At 39.5% G+C, this 26593-nt stretch overlaps 2 protein-coding genes across 6 annotated transcripts in view; one reads left to right on the plus strand and one right to left on the minus strand.

The window, feature by feature from the left end:
- The window catches only part of fnbp1l (formin binding protein 1-like), a 43991-nt gene extending 24790 nt beyond the window's left edge, over positions 1-19201 (plus strand). The window contains exons 2-17 of one of the 3 annotated variants that reach the window (XM_047587411.1): positions 2331-2446; positions 4138-4188; positions 5219-5366; positions 6805-6867; positions 7701-7805; positions 9199-9327; positions 10174-10320; positions 10426-10656; positions 11898-12074; positions 14188-14297; positions 14440-14572; positions 14675-14769; positions 15507-15685; positions 15875-15912; positions 16428-16548; positions 18194-19201. In XM_047587411.1, coding sequence (XP_047443367.1) covers positions 2331-2446; positions 4138-4188; positions 5219-5366; positions 6805-6867; positions 7701-7805; positions 9199-9327; positions 10174-10320; positions 10426-10656; positions 11898-12074; positions 14188-14297; positions 14440-14572; positions 14675-14769; positions 15507-15685; positions 15875-15912; positions 16428-16548; positions 18194-18201 — 1851 coding nt within the window. In that variant the 3' untranslated portion in view covers positions 18202-19201. Of the gene's footprint in view, positions 1-2330; positions 2447-4137; positions 4189-5218; positions 5367-6804; positions 6868-7700; positions 7806-9198; positions 9328-10173; positions 10321-10425; positions 10657-11897; positions 12075-14187; positions 14298-14439; positions 14573-14674; positions 14770-15506; positions 15686-15874; positions 15913-16427 lie in introns of all 3 variants that reach the window. The other 2 variants (XM_047587409.1, XM_047587412.1) reach the window with 2 other exon arrangements.
- Positions 19202-22666: 3465 nt separating this feature from the next.
- Positions 22667-26593, minus strand: part of bcar3 (BCAR3 adaptor protein, NSP family member) — a 42841-nt gene continuing 38914 nt past the window's right edge. For all 3 annotated transcript variants that reach the window (XM_047587406.1, XM_047587407.1, XM_047587408.1), the window contains 5 exons: positions 26034-26149; positions 24885-25056; positions 24686-24797; positions 24105-24308; positions 22667-23993 (listed from right to left, as the gene is read on the minus strand). In XM_047587406.1, the coding sequence (XP_047443362.1) occupies positions 23815-23993; positions 24105-24308; positions 24686-24797; positions 24885-25056; positions 26034-26149 (783 nt within the window). In that variant the 3' untranslated portion in view covers positions 22667-23814. The remainder of the gene's footprint in view (positions 23994-24104; positions 24309-24685; positions 24798-24884; positions 25057-26033; positions 26150-26593) is intronic.

Here is a 26593-nt window from a genome sequence, read left to right on the forward strand (position 1 = left end):
TAAGACTAGTAATCCAGAAGAGTTTCAGTTTAGTTAATAAATAAGTCATTCAGTCATTTGTTATTCTTATTTAATCTCTTTTGCTTTGCCCTTACATTTATCAGGCTGCTGTTAGCGGATATAATATGTCAGTATCTATTGTCAAAGGTCGGGCGTAGATGAACGTATGCGCCTCAAGTCAGTTATTAGTCACTTTTATTTATTACATTTAGTCAAACTTCAACATCCAGCTATTTTATATACCATCTTTAGACAAAATAGAAAATATATATTCTGATACTTCAGTTTGAAGTGGAATAAACACAGACATAAAAGCAGTACAATGGCTGAACTTATACCTGAGATTACTTGTCTGCTCATGCATTTGAGAGGACATGACTCACAACAATTGCTATATTAATTCAAGTGCAAACTTTAGGGTGTACACAGTTTGAAGCAAAATAACATTTTAAATCTCAAACAATAAATTGCAGTCTTTCGACTTGAATTGTTTACTGTATGACTTTATATTTGAACTTATACAGAAGAGGGATTCATTCTAGGAACTGCATTCATTGTTAGTTTGCTAAATGCTAATCCATTATACACTCAACTGTGCACTGTTTAACCATGTGTTAACTTCATGCAATGGAAAACAGCCACTTGAAAAGTACTTAGATGAGACTGATTTAACTAATTTAACCCGTCTGTGTCATTACTAACAAATAGTTCTTCTCTATATTTGTTTCCTTTTTTCCACAATGACCAGAGCTCGTACACACAATGGCAGCAGTATTGTCGAGAGAGTGTGTCTCCCTGCTCTCTTTGGGTTCATAGAAAATGGTTACTGGACAAACGAGATCAGCTGTTTCACACACTGTCTCGTATTTCCTTCCTTGGCTACCCTTATTTACTACAGTCACAGCCTTGGATTGTGTTGACACACACAAAGGCTAGAGTGGTAGTCAGGGTAGCTCACTAGCTTATGATTATGAGAGGATTGTTCCCATCCTTCAGATTGTTATGTAATTTACTAATATTTTTATAACAATTTTAACGCTATAGCATGAACTAAAAGTTAGCATGTGGGCTTTTAAGTGGAAAAATGTTGGTTTTTATCCTCGGACCAGCTGAGTAAATGAGGCTGGGGAAGCAGAGACATTGTTGTGCCTTTAAACAAAGACTGCCCCCACTACAGTGGGCAACAGATAAGACTGTTTGAGGACGCTTGATCTTTGACAAACAGTTTGTTTTTTGTTTTTTTTTACTGAGTTTCACAGCGTTCAGCTACCTCTCCTGGAAGTCCTTTCTAGCTGGCTAAAACATGCAAATGTTTGTCTATTAAAAGACAAAGAGCGTCACACGGCATTTACCTACCGTGCTACGGATGAGCTACGTAAGCTAAGCTGATAAGCTAAAACCTGGACATGCGTTTTTATTTTATTTATTTTTTTTTGCATACATGAAGCTACTTCAGTTCTAAAAGACTAAAATACCAGATATAGATATAGATACTTCCATGTGGCTGGAGGAAACTATTATGGTGCTGCTTTGCTTCCCCAATGAATGGGATTCATTATTTGCTTAAAATAACCGAGAGAGCTGCTGATGTAACTGTTGTCTATTATTGAACTGTGTTGTGTTGTACAGACACATGTTTCTATGGTTTTGACAACCCCATTTCAGCCAGTTGGCTAAAAAACTTGGTGCATATTTCAAGTGACTCTTCAACATAAATGAAACATTGTGAAGCTTTCTGACGAACAGTTTAAGTTTTACACCATTGGATTGAGGACATTTTGGCCAGTCCTCACCCCCTTTATAAAGCTGGCAACAATAAGGTTATGGTTAGGATTTGGTTAATGAATGTCCTCACAAAGACACCATATGAAACATTTGGATGTGTGTGTTCAGTGTTTTTCTTGATTCTCTAAGTTGTCATGATTAGAAATATATAACAATAGAATTTATAATATTAAACTAAAAGAAAAAAGTTTTTAGCTGTTTTTCATACAAGAACTTCTGGTATTTACTCTTCTCTCCCGTGAGGGAATCTAGTCTGACATATGAAGTACGTATTAAGAGGACACAGGAAATACCCTTGCTGCTTACTCATTGTCATAAAGACGGGTGTTTTATTTGAATGAATAAGTACACACTTATAGGCACACACTGCTTGAGTCATCTAACCCTGGATTTTAACCCTTCCTCTCTGTCTGAAATGTAACTGCATTTTAATATAATTTCCTGTCCCCATAAAGATTTCCGTCTTGGACCTGAGTGCTGTTCATATGTTATGCACGCACATTTTACAGAGATGTGTTTTATTTTGTTTTTCTTTCCTTCTTCAGGACCAGTTTGATAATCTGGACAAACACACTCAGTGGGGGATCGACTTTCTCGAGCGCTACGCAAAGTTCGTCAAGGAGAGGCTGGACATAGAGCAAAACTACGCCAAACAGCTACGGTACGCACACATTTTATTCACAAATACAGATGGCAACACGAAAGCTGTGGGAGATACGCTTAGTCTCTATTTCTGTTGCTTTAGTAGTTCTCATTGAACTAATACATTAATACAATAGTTTCTCCTCAGTCCCAGTATATGTTCTCCTGCATAATTTGCATGATATCTGTGAAAAGAGGACGTGTTGGGAGGAGACTACACAAAAGGTTGTCTATTGAAGTCTAAGAATAGGTGATCATAGAGACATAAATTATTGATGTAGCTTGGCCGAGAGACACGACGGACTACACCGCTGACCCCGACCAGTTATGGGCTCTGTTTACATAGACAATATTTCTTCAACCTGATTTAAATCAATTTAACTGTTTACATGCACACGAAATGTAATGATCATTTTTATTATATTCCACCTCCTTCTACCAATTAAAATACTATTCAGTTAAAGACTAGATTTATCAAATGTAATTAGGAAACAACAATAAAGGTTGTTTAAAAAAATCTACATCATTTATTTTTGTGGGTCCGTATGGACAGAAACAATCATCTTACAGCTTCTAAATGCACTGGGAAACAATGCCATCCCAGCAGTTAGCATAGAGATTAGCCCCATGCTAATGCTGTTCTTGCTGACCTGGATATATATGTTTATATGCCTCAAAACATCAGTCAAATAGTGGTTCTGCCTGTTGTGAATCTGCTGGAAACGTAACAGAAGTAGAAGAAAAGGTTTTTGTTTTTGATGTCAATGAATTCTGGCTTCATTCATCTTTTCGCTTGTTTCAACAACTGCTTCTTTTTTTTCTTCCATGTTTTCTCCCCCTCCCTCCTGGAAACTTGGTGGGGGGCAAATATGCTATTATCAAGTGTTTTCATGATTATTAGGAGCTAATATTTTCCTTTTGAACAGATTATCTAAGGTTTACGCTACCCCTCTTAATCTGATTATAATTTCCTACTGATCAGCTGAGTCTATTCTGATTGAGGTGGTGACATGACACATTTTTCTTCAGATTATTAGCAGAATCCGTAAATGTAGCCACTGTTCTGCACTTAACAAATCTGCGAAGTCGATCCATCATCACGTGTTGAGCCATTTTTAGTCTCACGTAGGATGTCTGATCCCATCATTAGAGTCGGAAACGTTTGAGCAACCTGTCCTCATCTCCATGTTGTTTGTTATTATTCCAGTGTTGCAACGCTTCTCCACAAGCCAACATGCACAAATGGGGTAACCCTCATTACAAACCGGTAGAGTCCCAGTGGCTGTGATTCCTGAAGGGGGGAGGGGAATGTCTCTTTGGAATACTTTACACACACCGAGAAACGCCCACAAGCCTGAAGAGTGATCAAAGATATAGCTGTGTCTTGAAGCCATGTGCTTGTTTCAGACAATACATCAGACAGAAACGCTCTTTATTGTGTCTGAGATAACACGAAACACAGGCACACACACACACACACACACACACACACATTCCTCTGCTCTCTGGTTAAATCATTAAATCACTGTTTTACTGCTCTGCAGTACTGTCAGAGTCTGCTGGGCCAGTCTTTGATGCTTGAATATTTGATTCATCTTTAATAATAGACTCAGATCTTCCCTCTATCTTTTGTTTCTTGTGTGTTTACCTGCCTCTGTATGAGCCTTAAAGTGTCAGCCTCTAAATCTGCTTCTCTGTCTTCTCCATCAGGAACTTGGTGAAGAAATACTGTCCCAAACGCTCAAAGGATGAGGAGCCGAGGTGAGTAACTTTAGACGGTCGTCTCTGCTATTCTGAGTCTGTCTTTCTGCTTTTGTTGTTTCTTCCCGGACGTCTGCAGACTGTAGCAGCGGAAAAGGACTACTGGGCTCTTTATAAATAATGTCTGACTGTTCATCTGAAGGATCCAGACGCTGGGTTTGATGTGGTTCTTCCACACATTTTTTTTTTTTGCACATTTACCAAACACAGGGTAAACGAGTTAGTTATTTATAAAGCAGTTTAATTATTTATTCATTCCCTTGCTTTACTGAAAAATACAACTATAAAATCCCATTTTAAAATGTATAATTGGAGTGAAAACGTGGAAGTGGAAAAAGTGGAAAAAGTGTCGTCATGCTCACTGAAGCAGAAGTGCACTACTTTGTGTCAAAATATTTTGTTCCTCCTTATTGTGACTGAAATATTCAGCATCACTGTAAAATAATATTATTTTAGCCTCTGTCTGTCTTGACATTTGCTAAAATCACAGCTCACCGTAATTACTTACTTGTAATTCAGGAAATAAACAAACAAATTATGGCATAATTATTTTGAATATTGATATATACAGTTTGAATTTTTGCTGTTCTGTCAATGAAAAACCATGAACTTACGGTATTATAAATAATACTATACTATATTCTAATATCTTCCACAAAATGTTGCTGCCATTTAAATACTATAAATACAAGATGAATTAACAGTTAAATAATGCAGTACTTGGACATGGCTTCATAGTGTCTCTTCTGTCTGTTTTAATTGTTAAGGAAGATACTAGCAGCGATGTGTTGACAAGAAATCTTGTAATGTTAATGAAATTTAGCAATGATATGACACAAAGAACATTTTTCTCGATGCACCAAGCTAAACTCAAGTCTTGTCTGCATATAAAACAACTTGCTCTTTGTCCATCTCTTTGTAGCTGACAGTTCCAGATAAAATGATTCTGACTAAAAGCTACAATGATGGTGACAATCAGACCAGAGACAAAGTGTTTAAGTCACGCGTTCATTATGTTCCTGATTTGCAGGTTCACATCATGTCTCTCCTTCTACTCCATCCTGAATGAACTGAATGACTATGCCGGTCAGAGGGAGGTGGTGGCGGAGGAGATGGCTCACAAGGTTTATGGAGAGCTGATGAGGTACAGCCAGGACCTCAAAGCTGAGAGGAAACACGTGAGTACAAGCAGCAAAATCCACAGCTCCGACACGTACGGCATATTCTCAGTGCGTTTATCGTTAATCAAGATCACATTTGTCCAAAAAAAACTGTTGCTTCCTGTCATAAAACTGCTGCTGTTTCCTCTGTGTCGCCTCAGACGCATTTGTTTTGTGTTTGGAGAGGAGAGATATGTTGAATGTGATGTCAACCATCTGTCTTTCGCGTCCGCCACCATCTGTTGATGGCATGAACTGAAAATCTAAAGACGCAGTGTTTTGGAAGAACAGCGCCCCCTTTGTTATGATTGAAACCGCCGTACACAAGTGGACTCAGTCGTGATCTTGAGCTAGTAAAGCTGTTCTCACACATTTAACGCTGTTTTAAACACGACTGAGCTTCTGTTTACGTCTCTACGTAGGACCACGTCTGTAAAGTTATCCATAAAAACATGATACATTTTGCTTTTGTTGCTTTAATACCTGTCACATAATGAGTTGCTATAGTGATAAATATGTTTACACAGGAGCTGGTAGCAGCTGGAGCTCATCAGCTGGAGCTGATGATTTCATTTCATCCATAAAAACTTTTTTTTTTTTTTAACAATTATTGGCTGTGGTTGCTTAAAAAAACATAAGCATGAAAGTGCCTTCTAAAAGATTGCTTTTTATTCCCGGGCAGTATACAAGGCTATTTTATGTTGTTCTCTAACATCTTTGAGTAAACTTTCAAATAAAATAAAAAGAAATAAATTAATGCTTATATAAAATCGAGAAAGGCTTTTTTAATATGCTTGTGTTCCTGAACCTTGGGACACCAAATATGAATCCTTCATCTCCTTTAATCTTCAGGAGATAAAAAATAAAGATAAAGATAAAAAAAATGGGTCAAACTATGTCCTACCTCTTACATTAATGCGAAGAAGAGCCCTGAAATGAATCATTAAGATCCTAAAGTTGATCATAAAATACAGTGGACGTCATTGTAAAGAGGCTGAAACAGGAGGGACGCGGTCTTTTCTTTGTGTTGGTGGTTGAAATCATCGCAGCTGCAGTCCTTAGCCTGTTCTGAACTTTCAAACACATCACATGGTTCTCACCGGCACATCCAAACAAATCCATCTCAATGGCAACTCAGCAAACTCCGTCAGCTGATTGCGACGCAATGATACGGTTAAATGACAAACTATTTATACATCGTTGTCATAAAAATTAAACCATCGATAGGAAACTGAAATAGTATTATTATGTAAGGACATGTAATAAGTAACCGGTTTTCCCGTAGAGTTAAGTTTACTACTTAAGATCTGTGGCCTCAGCACTTTTCCTTCCACTGAATTGTTACTGTGTATGTAGCTGTGACACAAAGTCCAATACTTGCGTGTATTTTACTTTTTTTTTGTTGTGTCTCTGTGTAAATGTCTCTCGTTTCTGTGCCATGTGTTTGAATGAGCAGCATCTACAGGAGGGCAGGAAGGCTCAGCAACATCTGGATCATTGCTGGAAGATGATGGACAATGTAAGTGAGGTGGAGGAGGACGAGGAGTGAAGATAAAAATGTTTAGTGTAAATATTCTCTATTAGGGACAGCCAGCTGCATTCACTTCATAGCTGAGTGTACGAGGAATGACAGAAATGTTAACAAAGGTAACTGAAGGACAAATAGGATTCACTTTCTCTAAACAATTTCATACGTATCATTATTTAGACCAGAGACAGATATGGCATTTGGTGCAAGCTTGTTTATATTTCAGAAACCATTATTAGAAGCAGATCTGTGATTGGAAAAAAAAACTATTAAAGCTTTTACATTTTTACAAACATCCCTCCCACTTCAAGACCAATATGCCACATTTGGGCCCCAAAAAGTCTCCACAGCAAAGAGAGATCCTCCCATTTGTTCACTCCTGAGATCATTTAATTGCATTAGTGGAGCATTTTATAACAGTCTCATTACATGACGTATAATTAAATCACCATGATTCCTCCTATTTATTTTTTATTTATTCATAAATAATACATATCCAGTCACATTTTCTGGTCTGGAGCCAATTAGCCTAGCTGCTCCAGCACATCTGATGGAGTGAGTTTTAGTGTGTGGTCTGCATGAGTTTAATAGTGACTACCTAGTGACTGGACTGTAATGTCTCAGCTATTCTCAGCGTTTCTTTCGCTGCTAATGTGACCCAGATGGTCTGGCAGGAAGCTAACTTATCTCCCTCCGTCTGATTCATCTCCCGTTCAACTCATTCACATTTTTTTTTTTTTTTTTAAAGTTTTATTTACCAAGACAGGAAATGTAGTCATTGCAATAAAATGAAAAGCCTTTATGACTGTCCTCTCTTGTTTCAGAGTAAAAAGAAGTTTGAGAGGGAGTGTCGGGAGGCAGAGAAATCCCAGATAACCTACGAGCGGTTAGATAACGACATCAACGCCACCAAGTCGGAGGTGGAGAAGGTAGGAAGTCCCCGTCAGCCACACCACTTACGTTCACATGGACATTAATATTCCTTTACTGAGATGAATAAAAACACTTCATTTATTCACCTCAGTCAGAACAGATCTGATTTACAGTGGTGGTGTAATAATAAGAACATATTAACTCCTAATAACCATGTAAATGCTTAATCTGATGGAATAGATCTGTTCTTTCTGAGTGTGTTTGCTCCATGTGGGGTAATTATCAGAAACATGGAGGAAAAAAACAACAACCGGTTGTTCAAACAAGAGTTAGAAAAGATGAATGAGGACAGTTACATGGCAACAGTGGAAACATCTTTCTTCTTCCTCCTTCCTTCCTCTCTTTATTCCTCTTTCTCATTTTTCCTCCTCCTCTTTCATTGTCTTCTTCTTCTTCCTCTTGCTCCACCATCTAGCGCCTTCTTTCTTGTCATTTGTTCTACCTCTTCTTCCTCCTCCTTCTTCTTTGTCTTCTGTCTCCTTTCTTCCTCCTTCTCTGTCTTCTTCATCCTTCATCTGACTCCTTCTTCTCCTTCTTCCTCCTACTTTTTTTCCCTCCTTCCTTTTTCCACTTTCATTCTCCTTGTTCTTCCTCCTCCTCCTCCATCTTCTTCCTCCTCGTCTTCCTTCATCCTTCCCCTCCTCCCTCTTGTTCCCTTTCCTTCTTTTTCTTTCTTCTTTCTTCATTGTCATCCTTCTCCTCTGCCTCCTCCCTTTCTGTTTGACATATTGGGGAGTTTACTTTTTACTTCTCTTCAGATCATTTTATTTAGTGTCCATGTAAACAGTTAAGTTGGAGAAATATTGTCCGTGTAAATGTAGCCGCTGTGATACACTATCCTCACGTTTTCCATCGTCAGTATAAAATACTGGACTTTGTTCTATATATAATATTTTTAAGAAAACCAAAGACATATTTTATATGTAACATTTGATAATTCAATCTCAGACCTCATCTCGCTGCCCTCATTCATACTATTTAAACTAGCAGTGCGTAATTGATGGCCTTAAAATCATACAGTTGGTCCTGTTCCCCCCTCCGCACTTACTGTATAATTAGACCTGCTGGATTAGGTCGAAGCTCGAAGGAAAATAAAATGTTCCAAACAGAAGTAAAATCACAGCTCAGGGAACATGTGTTTACATGAGTTGCTGTGGAAACTGCAGGGCATGTGTTATTATAGATTAAAGCAGGTTGTTTTAGGCTGGAGTTTTATTTTTAATACTGTTTGCCATCATTATGTTTGTGTTACTGGATCCACATGACTCCCATTAAAACAGCAGCGTTTTCATCTGTCACGGTCAGAAGTGAACCCGCATGTGCCGTCTGCGGGTCTCTGAGGTACGGGGTCAGTGTTGACGTAACGTTTGTGTGGATGCACTTGTTCAGGCCAAAAACCAGTTCTACGCGCGCACTCACATGGCCGACGAGAGTAAGAACGAGTACGCCGCTCAGCTGCAGGACTTCAACGCGGAGCAGTGGAAACATTTCAACAACGCCATACCGCACATCTTCAAGGTAATTTACTGAATTTACCCATTTAGTTCTGTGTTGAGCTTCGATTTTCTGACTTTTAATTCAATTATTTTAATTACCTTCCCTGAGATTGGACCTAATTGAACATCAATGGGACGTTTAGTTGTTATGGCAGCAGGGCAAGAGTGTGCACAAATATAAGTTACATAAAACAAATAGGTAAGGTATGAAAACTATATAAAGGTAAATATATTAAGGGTATTGAGCTTAAATAATGCATTAACTACATTTTTTTGCAAAAAAAACTTTGCAAACTCAAGGTAAGTGTTGGAGAAAACAAATATTGATGATACTATTGTTAGTCTGGAAGTTCAAATAGAAATGCAGGTAAAACCCTGTTTGCCTGCTTTTTTCACCTCTTTTTAAAGTACTGGGATTATATGAGCTATAGAACAATTTATTTCTAACTCTGTCTTTCTAAGTTGCCTGAAATTTAATTTAATCTTCTAGCCTTGAGAGCGTCACGCCACGAACTTTAGCTCAAGCAAACAGGACCCTGCATCATATCAACAAACTTATTCTTGACATTCTAGTAGAGGATTCAAATTTTACATCAAGATCAATAAAATTCAGTTTTAGACACCTGTCGTAATTTACCGTTATTGATGCTAAAGCTAAGCTAGCAACTTCTGTCCTACCAGCTGCAGGTATTGCTCTGCAGTGAAGTTTGTTCTGTTTGCTCTGTATATGGAGAACAAATCAGAAGTCAAACTATTGGACAATAAGATCTCTGATATTTTAATTTATTATGCCATATAGCTATCAAATAGTTTACCCGTCAAGGGGGCTTGTCCTAGAGTTGGTGTGACTAGTGTTTATGTGTTACAGAATCTACAGGACATGGACCAACGTCGGACGGTGAAGCTTGGAGAGACGTATCGATGTTTTGCCGAGGCCGAGCGGAGAGTCATTCCTATCATCTCCAAATGTCTAGAGGGTATGGTTTCTGCCGCCAAGGCTGTAGACGACAGACGGGTACGTAGAAGAAGAAAAAACTGTCGCATTTGTGAAGCAACGTGATGATACTTGGGCTTTTTAGATCTCACCTGTCCGTCCGTGTTGGTCCTACCTTCTTCCCAGGATTCGGTTATTGTCATAGAGTCATTTAAGTCTGGCTTCGATCCCCCGGGCGACTACCCCTTCGAGGACTTCAGTCAGAATTTGAGCCGAACGGGTTCAGACGGGACCATAAGCAAAGGAGATAGAGAGAGAGAGAGAGACAAAGATGGTACCCCGGGGCCACGATCCGACCCTAAACACCAGACGAGCAGAACCAAGAACAAGCTGTGGCTGTTTGGGAAGAAACCAAAGGTACAGAAATGCCTTTTTTTTTTTTTTTTTTTTTTTTTAAATTTAAAAACAACAAGCCAATACCTGTCGAGTTTATTATTTAATCATTTTTTTCAGTTTTTTGCATTAATTTCCTCACGTTTTGAACACTTTGTCTGCGACCAAGTTGTAGCGTTTTGTCACCGTGTTTGTGACAACAAATCCTTCCTCCCACACCTCCTTGGACCTTGCCCCTCTTCATAAAGACAGAGTCAGTCAATTATTAACCACCTGCTGGCGGTTTATTTTATCGCCATCAGCTGCCTTCGAAGTATCTGGAACCTGTGTGATGGATCGGGCGTGTGTCGGTGTGTGCAGGCTAGTTTCATTGTTAATTAAACACCTGGAGCCCTAGTTTCTTCACACAAATGTCTCGCACAAGGGGGTGTTTTAAGCCCATGAAAATTTCAAGTATTTTGGAAGTTCAGCAGAAGTCAAATAACACTTTGACCCAAGATGGCTGAACAGCTTCAGAGCTTCCACGCCTGAGCTGTGTATATCTACTGGTTTGATTCCAATTCACGCCGTCCCGATTCGATTCGATATCGTTTCCTTTTAGAGATACGTTTCAGAGAGATACGTTTCAGCTTAGGAAGTGTACTGGACAAGATGTAGATGATACAAGTGTTTCTGATCACATGCAAAAGCAGAGGAGGTGAGGAAATAGAGGCTTAATCAATAGTTTGTTGAACCAGACCTTAGAAATGAACAGATATTAATAACTTTGATATAACTGCTTGTGTTTGTGGCTTTTTCTCCGTTCTTCCCACCAGTCTGATGTGAACATTTTAAGATTTATTTATTGGAGACGCTGTCTGACCGGACCGCCACTCAATTCGTATTTATTTTTTATTTATTCATTTGCACAATACAACAAAGCAATAAAATTAAAAACATCCAGAAGAGGCAGATTGTACAGGTGAGGTTTGACTGAGTGGATTTGAATTTTATATTACGTGTAAAAAATTTACAAAACAAAATTTTGGTAATTAATGTGATAGGAACATTTTGTTATTGTTATTATATCAACTGTTGCTAACATCACACTTTTCCTGTAAGCTTGAGCTCAGTATTAAAATAATCTGATCTCGAAGCCCAAACCACGACCAGCTGTCTCCCCTTGAGCTGAAACAAAAATGTCAAATTATACAAAGAGCAACACAAACCCAAACTCTGTGTCGTCCTGACCTCTGGCTTTGTCCTCTCTTCCTGCTCCCCTCCAGTCCCCTTCCTCCTCTCCCCCTCCTCCTCCTCCACCTTCCTCCTCCTCCCGCCCCCGGCCCACCTCCACCCTTTTCCCTTCATCCCGGTTCAACTCGGACGCTGTGAGCCACTATTTCTCTGAGATAAAGACTTCAGTACCGAGAATCCCCCAGAATTTGAGGGGCCTGAGGAGAGGGGTGAGACAGGAAGTAGGGTTGTGGTGTGTTTGACCGAGAGATTCATTATTGTATGTATATGTTTACAGGCTTTCTGCAAGTTGTACTTAAATTTTATATTCTTCAAATGAGATATTGTTCACAAAAAGTCTTAAACTTGCAGATACCCTGTCGTCATATTTCTGTCTTTCTTCCACTTTTATTGTTTTCCTGTGAATCTTCCTCTCGTTTATGAGACAGGGTTTTGCTCCAATCACAGGACGGAGGATTTCTGCTGATTAATGTGTGAAGGTTTTTGGAGGGTTTTTCTGGTTGCAGTGTGTGTGTGTGTGTGTGTGTGTGTGTGTGTGTGTGTGTGTGTGTAGCTGTGCTAACAGTGTAATTAAGCTGTGAAACAGAGACTTCTGCTTTCAGACAGTTTAACACAAACTTGTGAATAACACAAGCTGCCTCAGAGCCGAGCCAAAGCCTGCGACTGGCCGGCGGCTCCGTCAGCACCATCTGTGATTGGAAATATTTCTCGCTAGATATGAAAAAATATCAAAGCTACATGTGTTCCAGAGAGGGAACATTTAAAATGATACATCCCGAGGCCAAATAATCAGGTTGAGGTCATTGCAATTTGAAAAGCTGCATATTTAAAACAGAGTTTCATCAAGAAATTGATGAAGTCAGTTAATGTTATATCCAGAAAAATGAGCTGAAACAAGGGGAATAGGACCTGTAGAGTTTCCTGAAGACGGTTCATCCAAGTAGCTTCTAATGGAGTGGTGGTGGAGTTGGGGGTTAAAATTTGTGGGTTAAATCTATTAATGCCCAGATGCTTTCCTGTACCTGGATACTTGGATCATTGGGGAAACTTCTTCAGTAAAGTCTACAAGTCCATTTCCATTTCTTTAAAGGCAATAAATAGAAAATGATTCAGAAACCTTATTCATACCAAAAACGTTTGTATTTTCCAGCCTCATAAATGCAGACGTTGCTGCTTCATTTGCCATCACTTTGGACTGAGGAGGAAATTATGTTGCATTTTTTTTTTTTTTTTTTTGGTCATTAATTAAAGGTTACATGGCAAATTTTAATCATTTGAATTCCACATCTGCTAATTTGGAGATTTTGCAGCCACATTACTGCCACCTGTTGTTAATAAGCAGGACAGCATCAAGATCAAACATGTGGCTCATTCATGTGCACAATTAAAGACAATGCACAAAAAAAACATGGCTTGTTAACTTTTGTAGCTTCTACCACTCATTCATTTTTTTTTCTTAATTATCCTAAAGCATGTTTTTCAATAATTAATCAACCAAAACTGAAAAGTCCTTCATGGATGCCGATGAAAGCAGGAGACACAATCAGAAGCGAGTCATGCGTGAAAAGCAGAGCTGCTGGAGAACATTTATTCTCTCATCCTGCTGCGTCATGAATCACTTTTGATCTCGTCTTGACTTCCCTTTGCCGCACTGGGAACACACACAGTAACTGAGACTCATTACTAACCAGCATCCTGTGTTGTTTTCCTTCTTTTCTTTTCTTTTTTTTTCACTGTAATGGTTAATACGGCTCAGTGGTCAGTGAAGATGGTAAGTGAGTCTGTGTGAGTTTGTAGACTAGTCTTGAGAAGGCCCAGCTGTGCATGAATCCTCACCATGTAGGAGTTCCCCTAGTGTCCAGCACATGGTAAAAAAAAACCTGTAGTGATAGTAAAGTTAGCTGCTGCTAGATTTTCCTGTTGTCTGTGGACGTTACATCCTCATCAGTACAAACAGTTCCCCAGTTTTAGAGGAAGTTGTTAATGTCAGGTGCAGAACTGTAGACTGTCCCAGTTATAGAAATGTTTGGACGTGGTTAAACAGTCTCACTCCAGCAGCTGCTTCCTGGTTCTTGAATGAACTACACAGTCCTAAGTCTAAATTAAAGAGCAGAAATACCCTCCTTTAATTCACCAATCCCTCATTTAACTTATTATATTACATTTAGCTTATTTTCCAAACAGCTTTAAACTAACTGCAACATCTGGTGTCTCCTGATGCTTTTGTTATCTGAGCATCGTTCTTCTGATCGTTCACTGATTGAAGCGATAACGAAGTCCGCCGTGTCCGCGAAGGAGTTCAGCCCTGTTTATCCTCACCAGGCGCCGTCTCTTGAGGATTTCAGCCACTTGCCCCCCGAGCAGAGGAGGAAGAGGCTGCAGCAGAGGATCGACGAACTGAGCAGAGAGCTCCAGAAAGAGATGGACCAGAGGTGAGACACTTCTCATTATAACTCCTGACACAGTCCAGACCGTCCACGCAGACCCGGGACGACTCGCACGCCTCCTTCTTGGAAGGAGTTTAGAGGGAAGGAAGTCTGGAAGTCCTTACGTTGTTATTATCGTTTGTGTCAGAGACGCTCTGAACAAGATGAAGGACGTTTACGAGAAGAATCCTCAGATGGGCGACCCCGTCAGCCTGCAGCCCAAGATATCGGAGACCATCTGCAACATGGAGAAGCTGCGCTCTGAAATCCACAAAAACGAGGTAAAGACGGTCGAAGTCGGGCAGACTAAATATAAGCACGTGCTTCTGCTTTGCCGTCGGGTGGGTGGGTGATTGTAAACCTTCTCCCCTCTCTGTCGGCAGACTTGGTTGTCTGAGGTGGAGGGAAAGCAGAGCTCCAGGGGAGACAGAAGACACAGCGCCGACAACCACCACCACACTCCTCAAGGACGAGAGAGGTGAACTCCTCATTAACTTCACCTCAGAGATAAACCACATAGAGATGAAGAGGTTGTAGTGATTGTGTTAGAATCAGTCAATAATATGAATTGATCAAAAGTAAAGGTTTGTATATTCTTTAATACGCCGTACATACCTTTGTACCTCTGTTCAGAATACAGGTATTTGCAGAAAATTATTAAGATCCGATGAATCCAAAAATGCAGTGCTAATGAACATTTTGGATGCCCCTAAACGTACATATCTAATTAATATTCAGTTAAATAAATGTCTTACTGTAATGTATTTAATCTAATAGATTAAATATAAAAGTTATAAATAAGTCTAATCTGAAAATATTACCAACATAAAAAATTTGATTTAGCTCATACTTCTTTACTGCTCTTTTTTACTCTGTGATATTAAAACATCTGATCAATGTGCGTCATTGACAATAATATGATTGTGGAACATTTTATATGTGAGAAACTTTATTTCTGAGGACTGTGGAGGACTAACACATTTAATTTGCACTTCAGAATAAACCCTTGATTAATATTTTCTATAATAACATCTCTTTCAATCCTCCTTCACTGTCCTGCTTAGTCTTTGTTCTGTGGCAGTGAAACTTTTTAAATCAAAACACGCAGCTAAAACAGAAAAGGTTTTCTGAAAATGAGCGTGGTTAAAATGTTGAATCATCGTAAACCTGCTTGATCCTCTTACTTTATGTTTACGTAATAACATTTGTCTTCAGTCCTGAGGGCAGTTACACGGACGACACTAGTCAGGAGCACCACACTCCCCACCACCGCCCCAGCCCTGCCAGGCCCGGGCAGCCGACCCCTCACGACCCGCACGAGTTTGACGACGAGTTCGATGACGACGACCCGCTGCCCATCATCGGACACTGCAAAGCACTGTACTCGTTTGACGGTAAAATAACTCACGAAAGACTTAATGGCTCATCCTAACGTCCTATACTTAACGCTTCTGTGTTAACCTTATTGTTCTGATCATAGACGAAATTTAATAACCGTGAAGAAATAAATCACATATGTCTGCTTTAGACCAAGACCTGGAGTGAGCTTCATGTGGTTTAATCTGTTGTTGTTTGACTTTTAGGTCAGAACGAGGGGACGCTGGTGATGGCAGAAGATGAGGTAAAAATAAAAAAAAACTCTTTGCGTTTTATTTCCTTTATTATTTTGTTAAATTAGACAAGGTATGTGTCTGATTTAAAAAATATTATAGTCAAGGTTTTACAAAGTTAATCAAAAACGTTGATATGTGACTATATTTAAGTCAATTATTCTGATTAGGGAATTTAACTGTACTGTTTATATTATATTTTATATATTATAGGTGTCAAAAATACGGCCCATGGGCCAAAAGTGGCCCCCTAGAGCCAAGGCTTTAAATTTAGTTGTGTGTCCAATAGAAAATAAGTGAAAACACAACGGCTTCGTCCTATTATGTCATTATTAGAGTAGAGTACAGTTGATTCACACTTTCCTTAGTCCTGAGTTTGGACTAAATACTTAAGCCTCACACGACAAGACGCTCAGATGGCAAATAAAAAAAATCTAAGTGTTTGCATGTGAACATTTGTTTTTATGATGTTAGCCTTTAGCTCAGAGCTGCCGCTTTAAGAGTCTCCCCGTCTCTCGGTCTCCAGGTGTTGTACATCATCGAGGAGGATAAGGGCGACGGCTGGACGAGGGCGAGGAAGCAGAGCGGGGAGGAGGGCTATGTTCCCACCTCCTACGTAGAAATCACTTTGGAGAAAAACAGCAAAGGTGCCGTCACCTACATCTGACACTGTCCTGTCTGTCATTCCCTCCATCTCTGCCTTCATCTCACACCACTATAAGGACAAAAGACAACATCTGAACTCCCGCATGGACGTCCTCTGTCTGTCTTCTGTTTCCTCTGTTCTGTTCTTTCATCCCATCTCTCCATCTGTTTATTCCTTTAACCCCAGTCAGTCGCTCCTCCTCCTCCTCGTCTCATATACGAGGGATCTGAGGCGACTGTCTGAGCTCGGAGACAGACAGGGACCTGAATGAGTGGTTTTCATATTGTAAATGTGTGTGTGTTTGTTTGTGTGTGTGTGTGTGCGCCCCTCCTTATCGATCAAAGATTGTTGTATGTAATATATTAGAGATTATTTTTCTTTTTAATTATTTTATTTTCTGGAGACGATCAAACTCCCTAATTTTAAACTCTTTTGTTTCGTTTATGTGTCGACATCATTTGAAGTGATTTTATTTGTCTTTATTTCTGTCTGATCGCAGTGTTTCTCTGTGCCATCACAGTCGGGATTTAACCGCAGTAGTACAATCAAAAAAAAAAAGACTCCTGGCATCATTTTTTTTATTTTTATTTTTTAATTAGTCAACAATTTCCACAAAAACTGGCCTCCTTATCAGCTGTTTCCTACTGAATTTCTAAAATGTCGTTTCTAGTTTCTGCAGCTGGTCATTGCAGTTAGTTTTATTTAGTTTTTTTCAGAAGAAGGTGAATTTGTTATTAGTATTTTCAGCATTTTGCAGATTTGCGAAAATCATATTTAAGAGAAGAAACTGAAGCCAGATGTCCCGTTTTAATTTTTTTAATCTCTGGCGTTGTAGCGGTGAAATTCCTCCCAGATAATAGAGCCTACGTTTCCCATAATGCAACTGGATACTGTCTGTGGTTGTATAATTTAATTTCTAAAACCTTTAAGGCCAAATATAAAGTAGTTATTTAAAAACCGTTTCCCTAATTTCCTAAAAATGCTGTTGTATTATTTTTGTTTGAAACATAATTTATAAAAGAATGAAAACGTGAGATTATTTGGGACCAATTTAAGCAGCAGATAAATAAATCTGACTAAGACGTAGCTGTTTTTTTTTTATTTTTTAAGAGCACTTGAAACTAGAATATTACAACATTTCAGGCTTTGATCGGCACATTTTTGTTTGAAAGGTTCATCTGTAGTTTTTGTGGGATTTGTCAGCAAAAAGAAAACATCCCCAGCTTCACTCTTTGAACGTGCACGTTTGAGAAACTTCTTCTCTGACAAGGTTTAGAAATTAAATGATTTCAATTTATTTACAAGTCTGAGTGAGAAATACTGCAGGATTGTCCATTGTTAATGTTTCCTTGAACTCATACGGACATTTTCATTGGTTAAAACGTCTCTGAGGTATTTCACAGTCACTGCGAAGCTGAATAAAGTTTGAGGATTTATTGTGCAAACAAGGGTGCAGCATCAAATACTCACTGTTTTCAGGTCATCGCACCAACACAAGGAAACGTTCTTCACGACCCGCAGAGAAAGTTTAAACGTCTGTTAGAACACTAACGAATATTTTGGATCTGAGTTTGTCGAGCAGAAGCCGTTTTAGAAACTCTCACTGTGTGTTTGAGTAACTGTGTCTCTCCTCTATGTGACTGCAGGTTCCTGAGAGCTGCAGAGTGGCCGGGCGATTTGATTGGCTGGTGGAGGGCTCACGCTGATTGCTGATTATTGGTGGTGGGGGAAAATGAGAGGGGAAAGGGACAGAGAGAGAGGTAGAGGAGGATAGGGATGAAAGCGGGGAGGTTTGCATGTCTGCATGCTCACGTTTCCATAATCGGCAAAGCATCCTGGGGGACGAAGGTAGAGGAGGTGATCCCAAAGTTACCGGCACAAAGTCTGAGCCTGAAGATCTTTAAGATGGAGAACTGCAGCAACGTTCAGCTGAATGTACACGTAGCAGTTTATTAGGTACACCGAGCTAAAACTAATTTAAACTTTGATGTTGTAGAGGCCTTGATCCATGAGATCAGAAAATAATCCCAATCGATTTCTATAAGACCACATTAATTCTCAGTTTCTTATCATTAACATATTAAATTGATGTAGCTGTGCTGAGACACACATCCAGGATTATTTAACACGTAGAAATTGTTCTTCACTCCATCAGGCACTGAGTAACGACAGTAGATAAGTGATCTGATCAGACCGTTTACATCCAATGATCTTAACTAATCAACACAGGTTTGCAGCCACAGTCATGTTTGTGGGTGTCGGATTAAAATCGGCTTATGTGACGTAGCCTCAGCTTTACCAAGGTGTACCTAATAAACTGGCAAAAGCAAAACACGACCACGAAGATGAAGCCGCCGGCAGCATTTTTATTAAAACCAGATGATGCCGATGCTGCCGCTGCTTTCCTCCTTCCTGTCTTAAAGGTCTTCTGTCAGATCTGATCAGAATCTGCACCTGCTTCAACGTCTGCAACCAAAAATTAAACAACTAACATTTGCTTGAAGGTTGCAGCAAAAAAATAAAAAATAAATAAAAAAAAAATAAATTATCCTTTAATGACAGATATGACCTTCTCAGCTGTCTGTGTTGTGCACTAACAGGGTTTAATTACAGTTAATAAGTAATAAGCAGTTGATAAATTAGTCTACTGAGCAGAAAAGGAAGAAAGGTCTTTGTTCAACAAGAACATTTCCTCATATTTCAAATCATCTATTCATTTATCCATCCGCCACATTATCCTAAATCACATTTTCCCCTCAGACCTCAAACCAGCAGCGTTCAGGGTTTTAATAACTTTTCAGGGTCTCACTAACACTGCCGTCGTGTATCTGTGCTCTGTTGGTGATGTCTGCCTGCCTGAGCCACTCTGCTCCTCATGCCTGCCCTCATCCTCATACAGCCGCATGTTTTTAACCTGTTCCCGAAAGGTCCGTCTCATGTTCGCCTGCAGTTCTGTTGAACGTTGTCATGTCGTTGCAGCATGTTGTTTATTTTTTTTATTTTTTTTTTTATTTCTCAGATAGCACGATTATCAGGTGAATGTAGGCCTTCTCCTCTTCCTCCTCCTCTTTGTCTTCCTCTCTTTTCTGTTTCTTGTCCTCCTCGGTTGCGATTCCACCAGTTGACCAGCAGATGGCGTCATCCCCTCTTCGAAACCACAGCTCAGCTCAATGTGGACTGGGCCTCTTTTTTTAATTTTTTTTATTTTATTTTTTTTTAACAAGAGGAGGCGTCGTTGCAGTTGAGACTCTGCCTTAAAACTTGTTTTACTACGGAGTGGACGCCTGCTCTTCCTCCTGACTACATCTCCCATCAGCCACCTGGGGCTCAAAAAGTTTCTCCTCATATAATCATTTGTAATTTGTGAATGTGACGACACGCGCACGACATTAGGACGCGTGTCACTTGTTAAGTTGATGGATTTGTACATATGAACGTCTGTTTGTGTCACGCTGAATGTGTTTCCATGGTGATTGTTTTTAGGTTTGTCTGATTGACCCTCCTCATGAGAGACAACAAGGTTTCAAGTGAACCGATGCACTTTGCCCTGAAGTTCCACAGCATTTTGAATCTTGGTTAAATGAGCGAGTGAGTGAATGAGCGAGTGAGTGACGAAGGTCTGCGTTGAACTTGATGAACGACCACTGTGTAGAGGCGAGAAACTTTTAAACAGCTCAGAGTAATTTCTCCTGATGCTTTTATACTCTTTTTGTAACTCTTGTCAAGCAAAGACCAACTTTAATTTTTTTTTTATTAATTATTATTTTTGCATGATTTTACTTTTGATTTCATTTATGTCACTGGTGATAGTTTTTTTTTTTTTAAAAAAACTGCTCAATGTTTCTGTGTAATACACTAACAAAGTCGACCGGACTATTTAACTACAAGCTAATTAATCCAAGCAGCAGGTGGCCGCGCTTTACATGTGATCTGTGTTTTCTTCCATGAAGCTGTGAAATGTGCAGAACGACGCTGTAGATGTTGTTACTTGAACTTTTTATTTCCTTCTTCAGCTTCTGTCTGTGACTCGGCGACCAGTCGACTGGCCGTTTTGAGAAATTAAAGAACTCTTATGCAGATAAGTTTCATGCTTAGCTGTCTAGCTTATTCTTTAGCCTATGGAGAGCATGGTGTTGTCAGCAAATAATATGCCAGTTTCCTAAAATGTACCAAATTCTTATTATTTTTCCCAAATTGACTGAGTTTAATTTGCTTGGGGAAGCAAAATGGTGCAATTTATCAATTTATGGTGAACCCTCGTTAACAAGCTCACAGACCAGTAGTTTTTGATCTGTTGTTGATATCTGGTGTCTTGGTTTTCCACACAGATGCAAAATGGTGTAAAAAAAAAATTGTTGCCATTTTTGTATTTTATAATGAGGCCTGGTTTCATCTATGCTTTTATTTATCTTCGTACAAGTAGTTTCACTTAGGCTGCTTGTGATTCCCTAAACTTAACTAAACTGATATCATTTTTTTCAGTTCCAGTGATAATACTGTTTTGCTAAGCTAAGTCTAGTAGCTTTACTTAGCAGGATGGTAGCAGCAAGCAGCATAACTATTTCTCACACTGTCTGAAAATGATTATTTCTGTCATAATTGAGCTGATTTAATTTGTTTGGGGATGCACAATGGGACAAAAGAACTTCATGAACCTCATGAATCTTTGTGGTTGTCTACAAGGAGAAGCTTCGGTTAGACTGCTTGTAAGTCCCTAAATTCAACTAAAACAAATATAGTAGATTTATTTCGCTTGGGGATGCAAAATGGTACAAATAGTTTTATATTCTCAAACAAACAAAAGCTTAAGTTAGACTGCTTGCGTTTCCCCAAACTCAAGTAAAACGACATATTTCTGGAAGTCGTGAAACTACACAATCTGTTTCAGGTTATGTTAAATGAAGTCAGGTAGCTTAGCCTAGCGGGGTGGTTTCGGCAAATATATTGCCCAATATTTCTGAAAACAATATTTTTTTTCCCCCACAAATTGAGCACCTTTAATTTGCTTGGGGATGCAAAATGGCACTATTAAAAATAACCTCTAAGTTTTTGCATTTTATGATGAAACCTTGTAAACAAGTGCAAAAATTCTTTGTATTTTTTGTGCACATTTTGTTGTTTTGGTTCACCAGCTTCAGTCGGACTGGTTCTGATTCCCTAAATTCAACTAAATTTACAATTTTTTGTTGTTGTAAATCCCCACTCTTTTTTTTTTTAACAAAAAAAAACAAACATTCAAGCCTAACTATTTTTCATCTTAGATGTGTTGCTAAAATAATTAATAAACTAAAATGTAAAATATAGAAACTTATTCAAAGTGGATGTCTTCCAGTTGTTGATTCTGTCGAACAAACCGTCCCGAAACCCAAAGATGTTCAAGTTTCAAGAGAAAATTCTCACATTAGAGAAGCTGAACTCGTGAATGTTTGACAGTTTTGTTTGATAAAGTCGATTGTTATCAGTAATTGTAAATGTGCACTCAAGACGCAGGGTTCCTTAAAACATTTGCATCCATCTTGTGGCTTAAATAAGCTTAAATACATCATCATGCAAACTCTTGAAGAGGTCACTAACTCCAAATTTAACGTCTTAAATTTCCTTCTGAACCTTTTTTCTTCTTAAATCACTAACATACTTATAAAACGGTGCCACTGTGCTTTAGCTCTGAATATCTTGCAGAACTATAAAAAAAAATAAAATAAAAAAAAAACTGCTTTGAGATGAGACGGCAAACTTGATCATATCGGTTCTTTAGACGGTTCTTTACTGTGAGCATTAAAAAACAAACTCTACATTCCCTTTTTTTAAATCCTCAGACCGTCCCAACTTTAAAGCAGCAGGTACCAGGTTGTCTTATTATTATTATTTTTTTTAAAACATGTAAATGTGTGTTTTTAACCATGTTGTAACCGATGGCAGTACTTCTCTTCTCATATTGTCGTGCACATCTTTTTACTTTGAATGTTGTCGGACACTTTGTGAACAAAATGCTTTTTTTTTTTGTTTGTTTGTTTGTTTCCTTCTTCTTTCAAGATATTGTTCTAATAAAATAAGCAGCAATGGAACTAAAAACAAAAGTGGATTTGTTTCTGTGCAGGTTGAAGGATGTCGTGCTGACGGATCATACAGAGTATTTATTAAATCTTGACAGTAGTTCATAATAATATAAACATATTAAAATTCATCAGCAACTTCTTTACAGTCAGTCTTCTACAGAACGTATGTACAGTCTATTATTAACATGCTTTGAATATTATGTACAGCTTTAGTTCAGATACACACACACACACATATATATTTATAATGTATATGTCATTTATCTTAAAGTGTTGAACCATTTTCTGCTTGTTAATCCAGCAACAAACTCATCAGACGTGTTTACAGCCGACAGGTCGCACCGTCTCTTGTTTCTTCTCTGTGATTTGACGGCTCTATCGTACACTCTGAACAGGAATCAGGGTATAGCGACGTCTTGAAACAAAATAATATTCCGATATTTGCCTCTTGAAAAGTAAAACAGTGCAGCAACATTTTAATATCACGCATCCCTTTAAAGTGCCACTCGCTTCATTTTGGCAGGACGTGGACGAGCTACATTTTAACTACAAAAATACATGGACGTGTCTCAGCGACGGAAAACCTGATTTACCGCTAATTAATCATCCAGGTCATGCTATATCCATATATTTTTTTGCTTAAACCAAGTAGCTCCTTCAGTTTTAAATCACTGGTGGGTTTTATTTGGAACATCTGTAGCGAGAGTCTGTAAGCACCAGCTCCTAACCTGAAACTGGACGATTTACATGATGTGCTAATGCTAATGACTGTTCATTGGCATTCAGATGTGAACGGGTGAATGGCAGATTATATCTCAGTCCACCTCCCCTTTCAAACCATTTGTCTTCTCTGGATAAATTGTGAGGGTGGAACAACCTTTTCCTGTTTTCTCAGCTGATGCATTAAATCTTTAATTTTCTCATCCTGGCGTTGTCCACACTGTACAAGACCTGGAGATGAAAACTCCAGGCGATAAACTTGATAAAATGAGTTTGACGTGGCTGTGGCTCACATTGCTTCAGCAGACATTTTCTCCGTTGGCTCCTTCAGCAGCTCGACAGGCTCCGTATCGAGTGTCTTGTGCAGCTGCTGCGTTCCAGCGAGTCCAGATGTTTGACATCTTATCCTGACGCCTCCCCACCTGTATCTTCCCGTCTCGTCTGACCCAGGCTGATGCTACTCTGTCGTGTGTTAATGCGCTTGGATTAGGTCAGATTAAGGTTTGCGTTTTAGGAGGGGGCTCCAGTTTCCGTGACAACGCGGTGAGGATGAGGTTGAATTTGCTGTAGCGATCCGATTGGTTGACCGTTGCCCCCCGGCTTCCCCACAGCAGCCGCAGCTGGAAGTCCGTCTTAAAGACTTCGAGCAGGTCCTCGTCGCACTGGATCCCTGAAGGGGAAACAGACAGATCTGGGTTTAACGACGCTGTAAATAAATAAATAAATAAACACACACTAAATATTACTAAAAGATATTCATTGATAATGAGTTGATTTTCACCTTGTAAGATCTGCTGTGCTTTGGCTGTGTAGCTCTGTGCGTTGTGGGCGACGTTGCGTGCCGCCTCCAGGTGGCGCAGCATGATGTCGCAGCCCTGGTCGCTGGTCTCCCAGAGCTCCGCCCCCTCAGTTGTGATCGACGGACGCTCCATCAAGGTGAGGAGAGGCAGCAGGTGTGGCACACAGACGACTGGAGGATTTGTGGCTGAAATAAGAAGAACACGTCAGTGAGCAGAGCTGCTTCTTTTACTGTAAAGGTATAATTTCACCAGTCAACCGTAACATTATCACCACCTTTGTATATTGTGTAAGGCTTTTAATTTAACAGATTTCTCATGCATCATTGTTTTAATATTTTTGTTCTTACATATTTCTATGACTATGGACTTTATGACCTATACTGCATCCAGCCACCAGGGGGAGCTCCACATGCTTGGACAAACCCATGTTACACCCTCCATTGGATCTCAACCCTGAAAAATGAAGCCCAAATTGGGCGGAGCCTAGATGTGGGAGTCGTTTTGGGGCGGAGCTAAAGCAGCCTGGACACTGAGACATTGGGAGTGTTGCTGGTCTCGTTACCTGCGCCTTCGTACAGATTCTTGTAGAAAGGTTTGAGTGTTTTCTCGTAGCTGATGGCCGTCTGCGTGAAGCTCCTTCGTAGAGCCGTCCACGTTTCCTCCAAGCGGCCGATCTGCAGCATCAACCACAAACGTTTTTAATGACACTAGAGACGACGACAACACATTTAAAAAAGCTGCTGTTCGTCTCTGTGCGTTACCTGCGGCAGGTCCAGAGCCTTCATCAGGGCAGTGAAGGCGAACAGGTCGCCCACCGTGTCCTTCAGCTCCATCGCCACCAGGATGATGCGGTTTAAGGTGGACGCCCGCTCCTCCACGCTGCCCGTACATCCCAGAATATCCACGGCAACGCCTATCACCATGGTTTGGTGCCTGGGGGATGGAGGAGAGGAGGTTTAGGGTCACTCAGCTGATGATCTGATGGACTGGCTGTGGTCTGGTTCTTTGACTACACGAGAACCTGTTTCCATTATGATGCAGTCTGTAGAGTCTGTTTACAGGCAACAATCAACCTGCGCCTCTGAATCACTGCTGATGTCAGTAGAGTTCAGTCTCCAGGTGGAGAATCAGCTCCAGGTAAACTTTTTTACTTAGATGTATTCAACAGAAACAGCAGAGAAGATAAATGTTTTCCAATCTTCTCATTTATTGTATTCGTGTATGTGCATGTATGTATGTGTGTATGCACATAGTTAACTAATTATTTAAGGAAGAGCGTTGGGATTTAATGCGTTGTTTTTACTATTACCTACTCCTTTTTGGGTATGTAAATTAAATTATGAATTGTTAGAATATTTATTTTGCATTTTGTGTAATATTTGCTACAACTACGTACGCTAGTATTTCTCGATGTACGTTTATTCTCCTTATTTACATATTCAAAATAAACTTTTCAATCAGGTAGATCACACTGTACAACTCTCATATCCGTTTTGGTAATTATGTGTTTAGCTTAGCTTAGCACAAAGACCGAAAATAACCTCATTAACTGATCTCCTGTAACTGGTTTGGTACATTTTTCTAGTATTTCTAGTATGTTGAGGTAGCTGTTTTCTCAGTTTTTAAGTCTTATTAAGAATAACCTGCTCATAAAAAAATTCAAATTTAACAAAAAGACTCATCAGTATTATTAATCTTCTCTGTTAAGTGTGAGACTTTAATTATTTATTACGCTTTTTGGAGGATTTGGTAAGTTTCTGGACAAAAAAGAACAATAGGACACAGCATCCACTAACTTCCCATTAGTCAGTTTGATGGTGAAACATCTAAAAGAAAACTCAAATAAATCCACTGTGCCTTTTGTTTCTGGTTCCGTTTTTACATCTTAGAAGCTGGTTCTGAATCTGTACCTTTCCATCAGGTCCAGCCTCAGCTGTCGGCCGTGAGGCAGCGTCACCAGCTCCAGACCGGAGGAGACGCCCATCTGACCTTTAAGCTCCGGAGTCACCCCGAGGATCCTCGCAACCTGGAGGGAGGACAAAGTTTTACAAGTGGCTGTAAAAGCTGTTTCCAATTACATTTTTATCACTCTGTGCAGGAGCCAGGTTGTTATTTTTTTGTTTGTTTCTTGTGGGAGTTGTGCACATTTGTGCCAGTAGGTGACAGTATGGTTAGGACTCTGGTTTTCTGTCTGTATAGTCAGGCTTCTTGAATAAATCAGCACAAAGAAATAAGAAAATATTTGGACAATTTTGCTGTTTTTTCTTCTGCTATGCTTAGAAGCCCTTTACGCCAGTATGAGCAGGTAGTGACAAAGGAAGCCACTATACCCTGTTTCATTTTGTGCGCGGGGCGTGTTGATTAGGTTTGACATTTGTTTTGTTTCTCTGCGTGAGGATCATGGCGTTGCATCAGAAATCAAATTCTCAGCGAACACACACGCAAACACACGAAAGATCTGCAGCAGTAA

The sequence above is a fragment of the Mugil cephalus genome, chromosome 6 (assembly GCF_022458985.1).
Source record: "Mugil cephalus isolate CIBA_MC_2020 chromosome 6, CIBA_Mcephalus_1.1, whole genome shotgun sequence".
In the NCBI taxonomy this organism is placed as follows: Eukaryota; Metazoa; Chordata; class Actinopteri; order Mugiliformes; family Mugilidae; genus Mugil; species Mugil cephalus.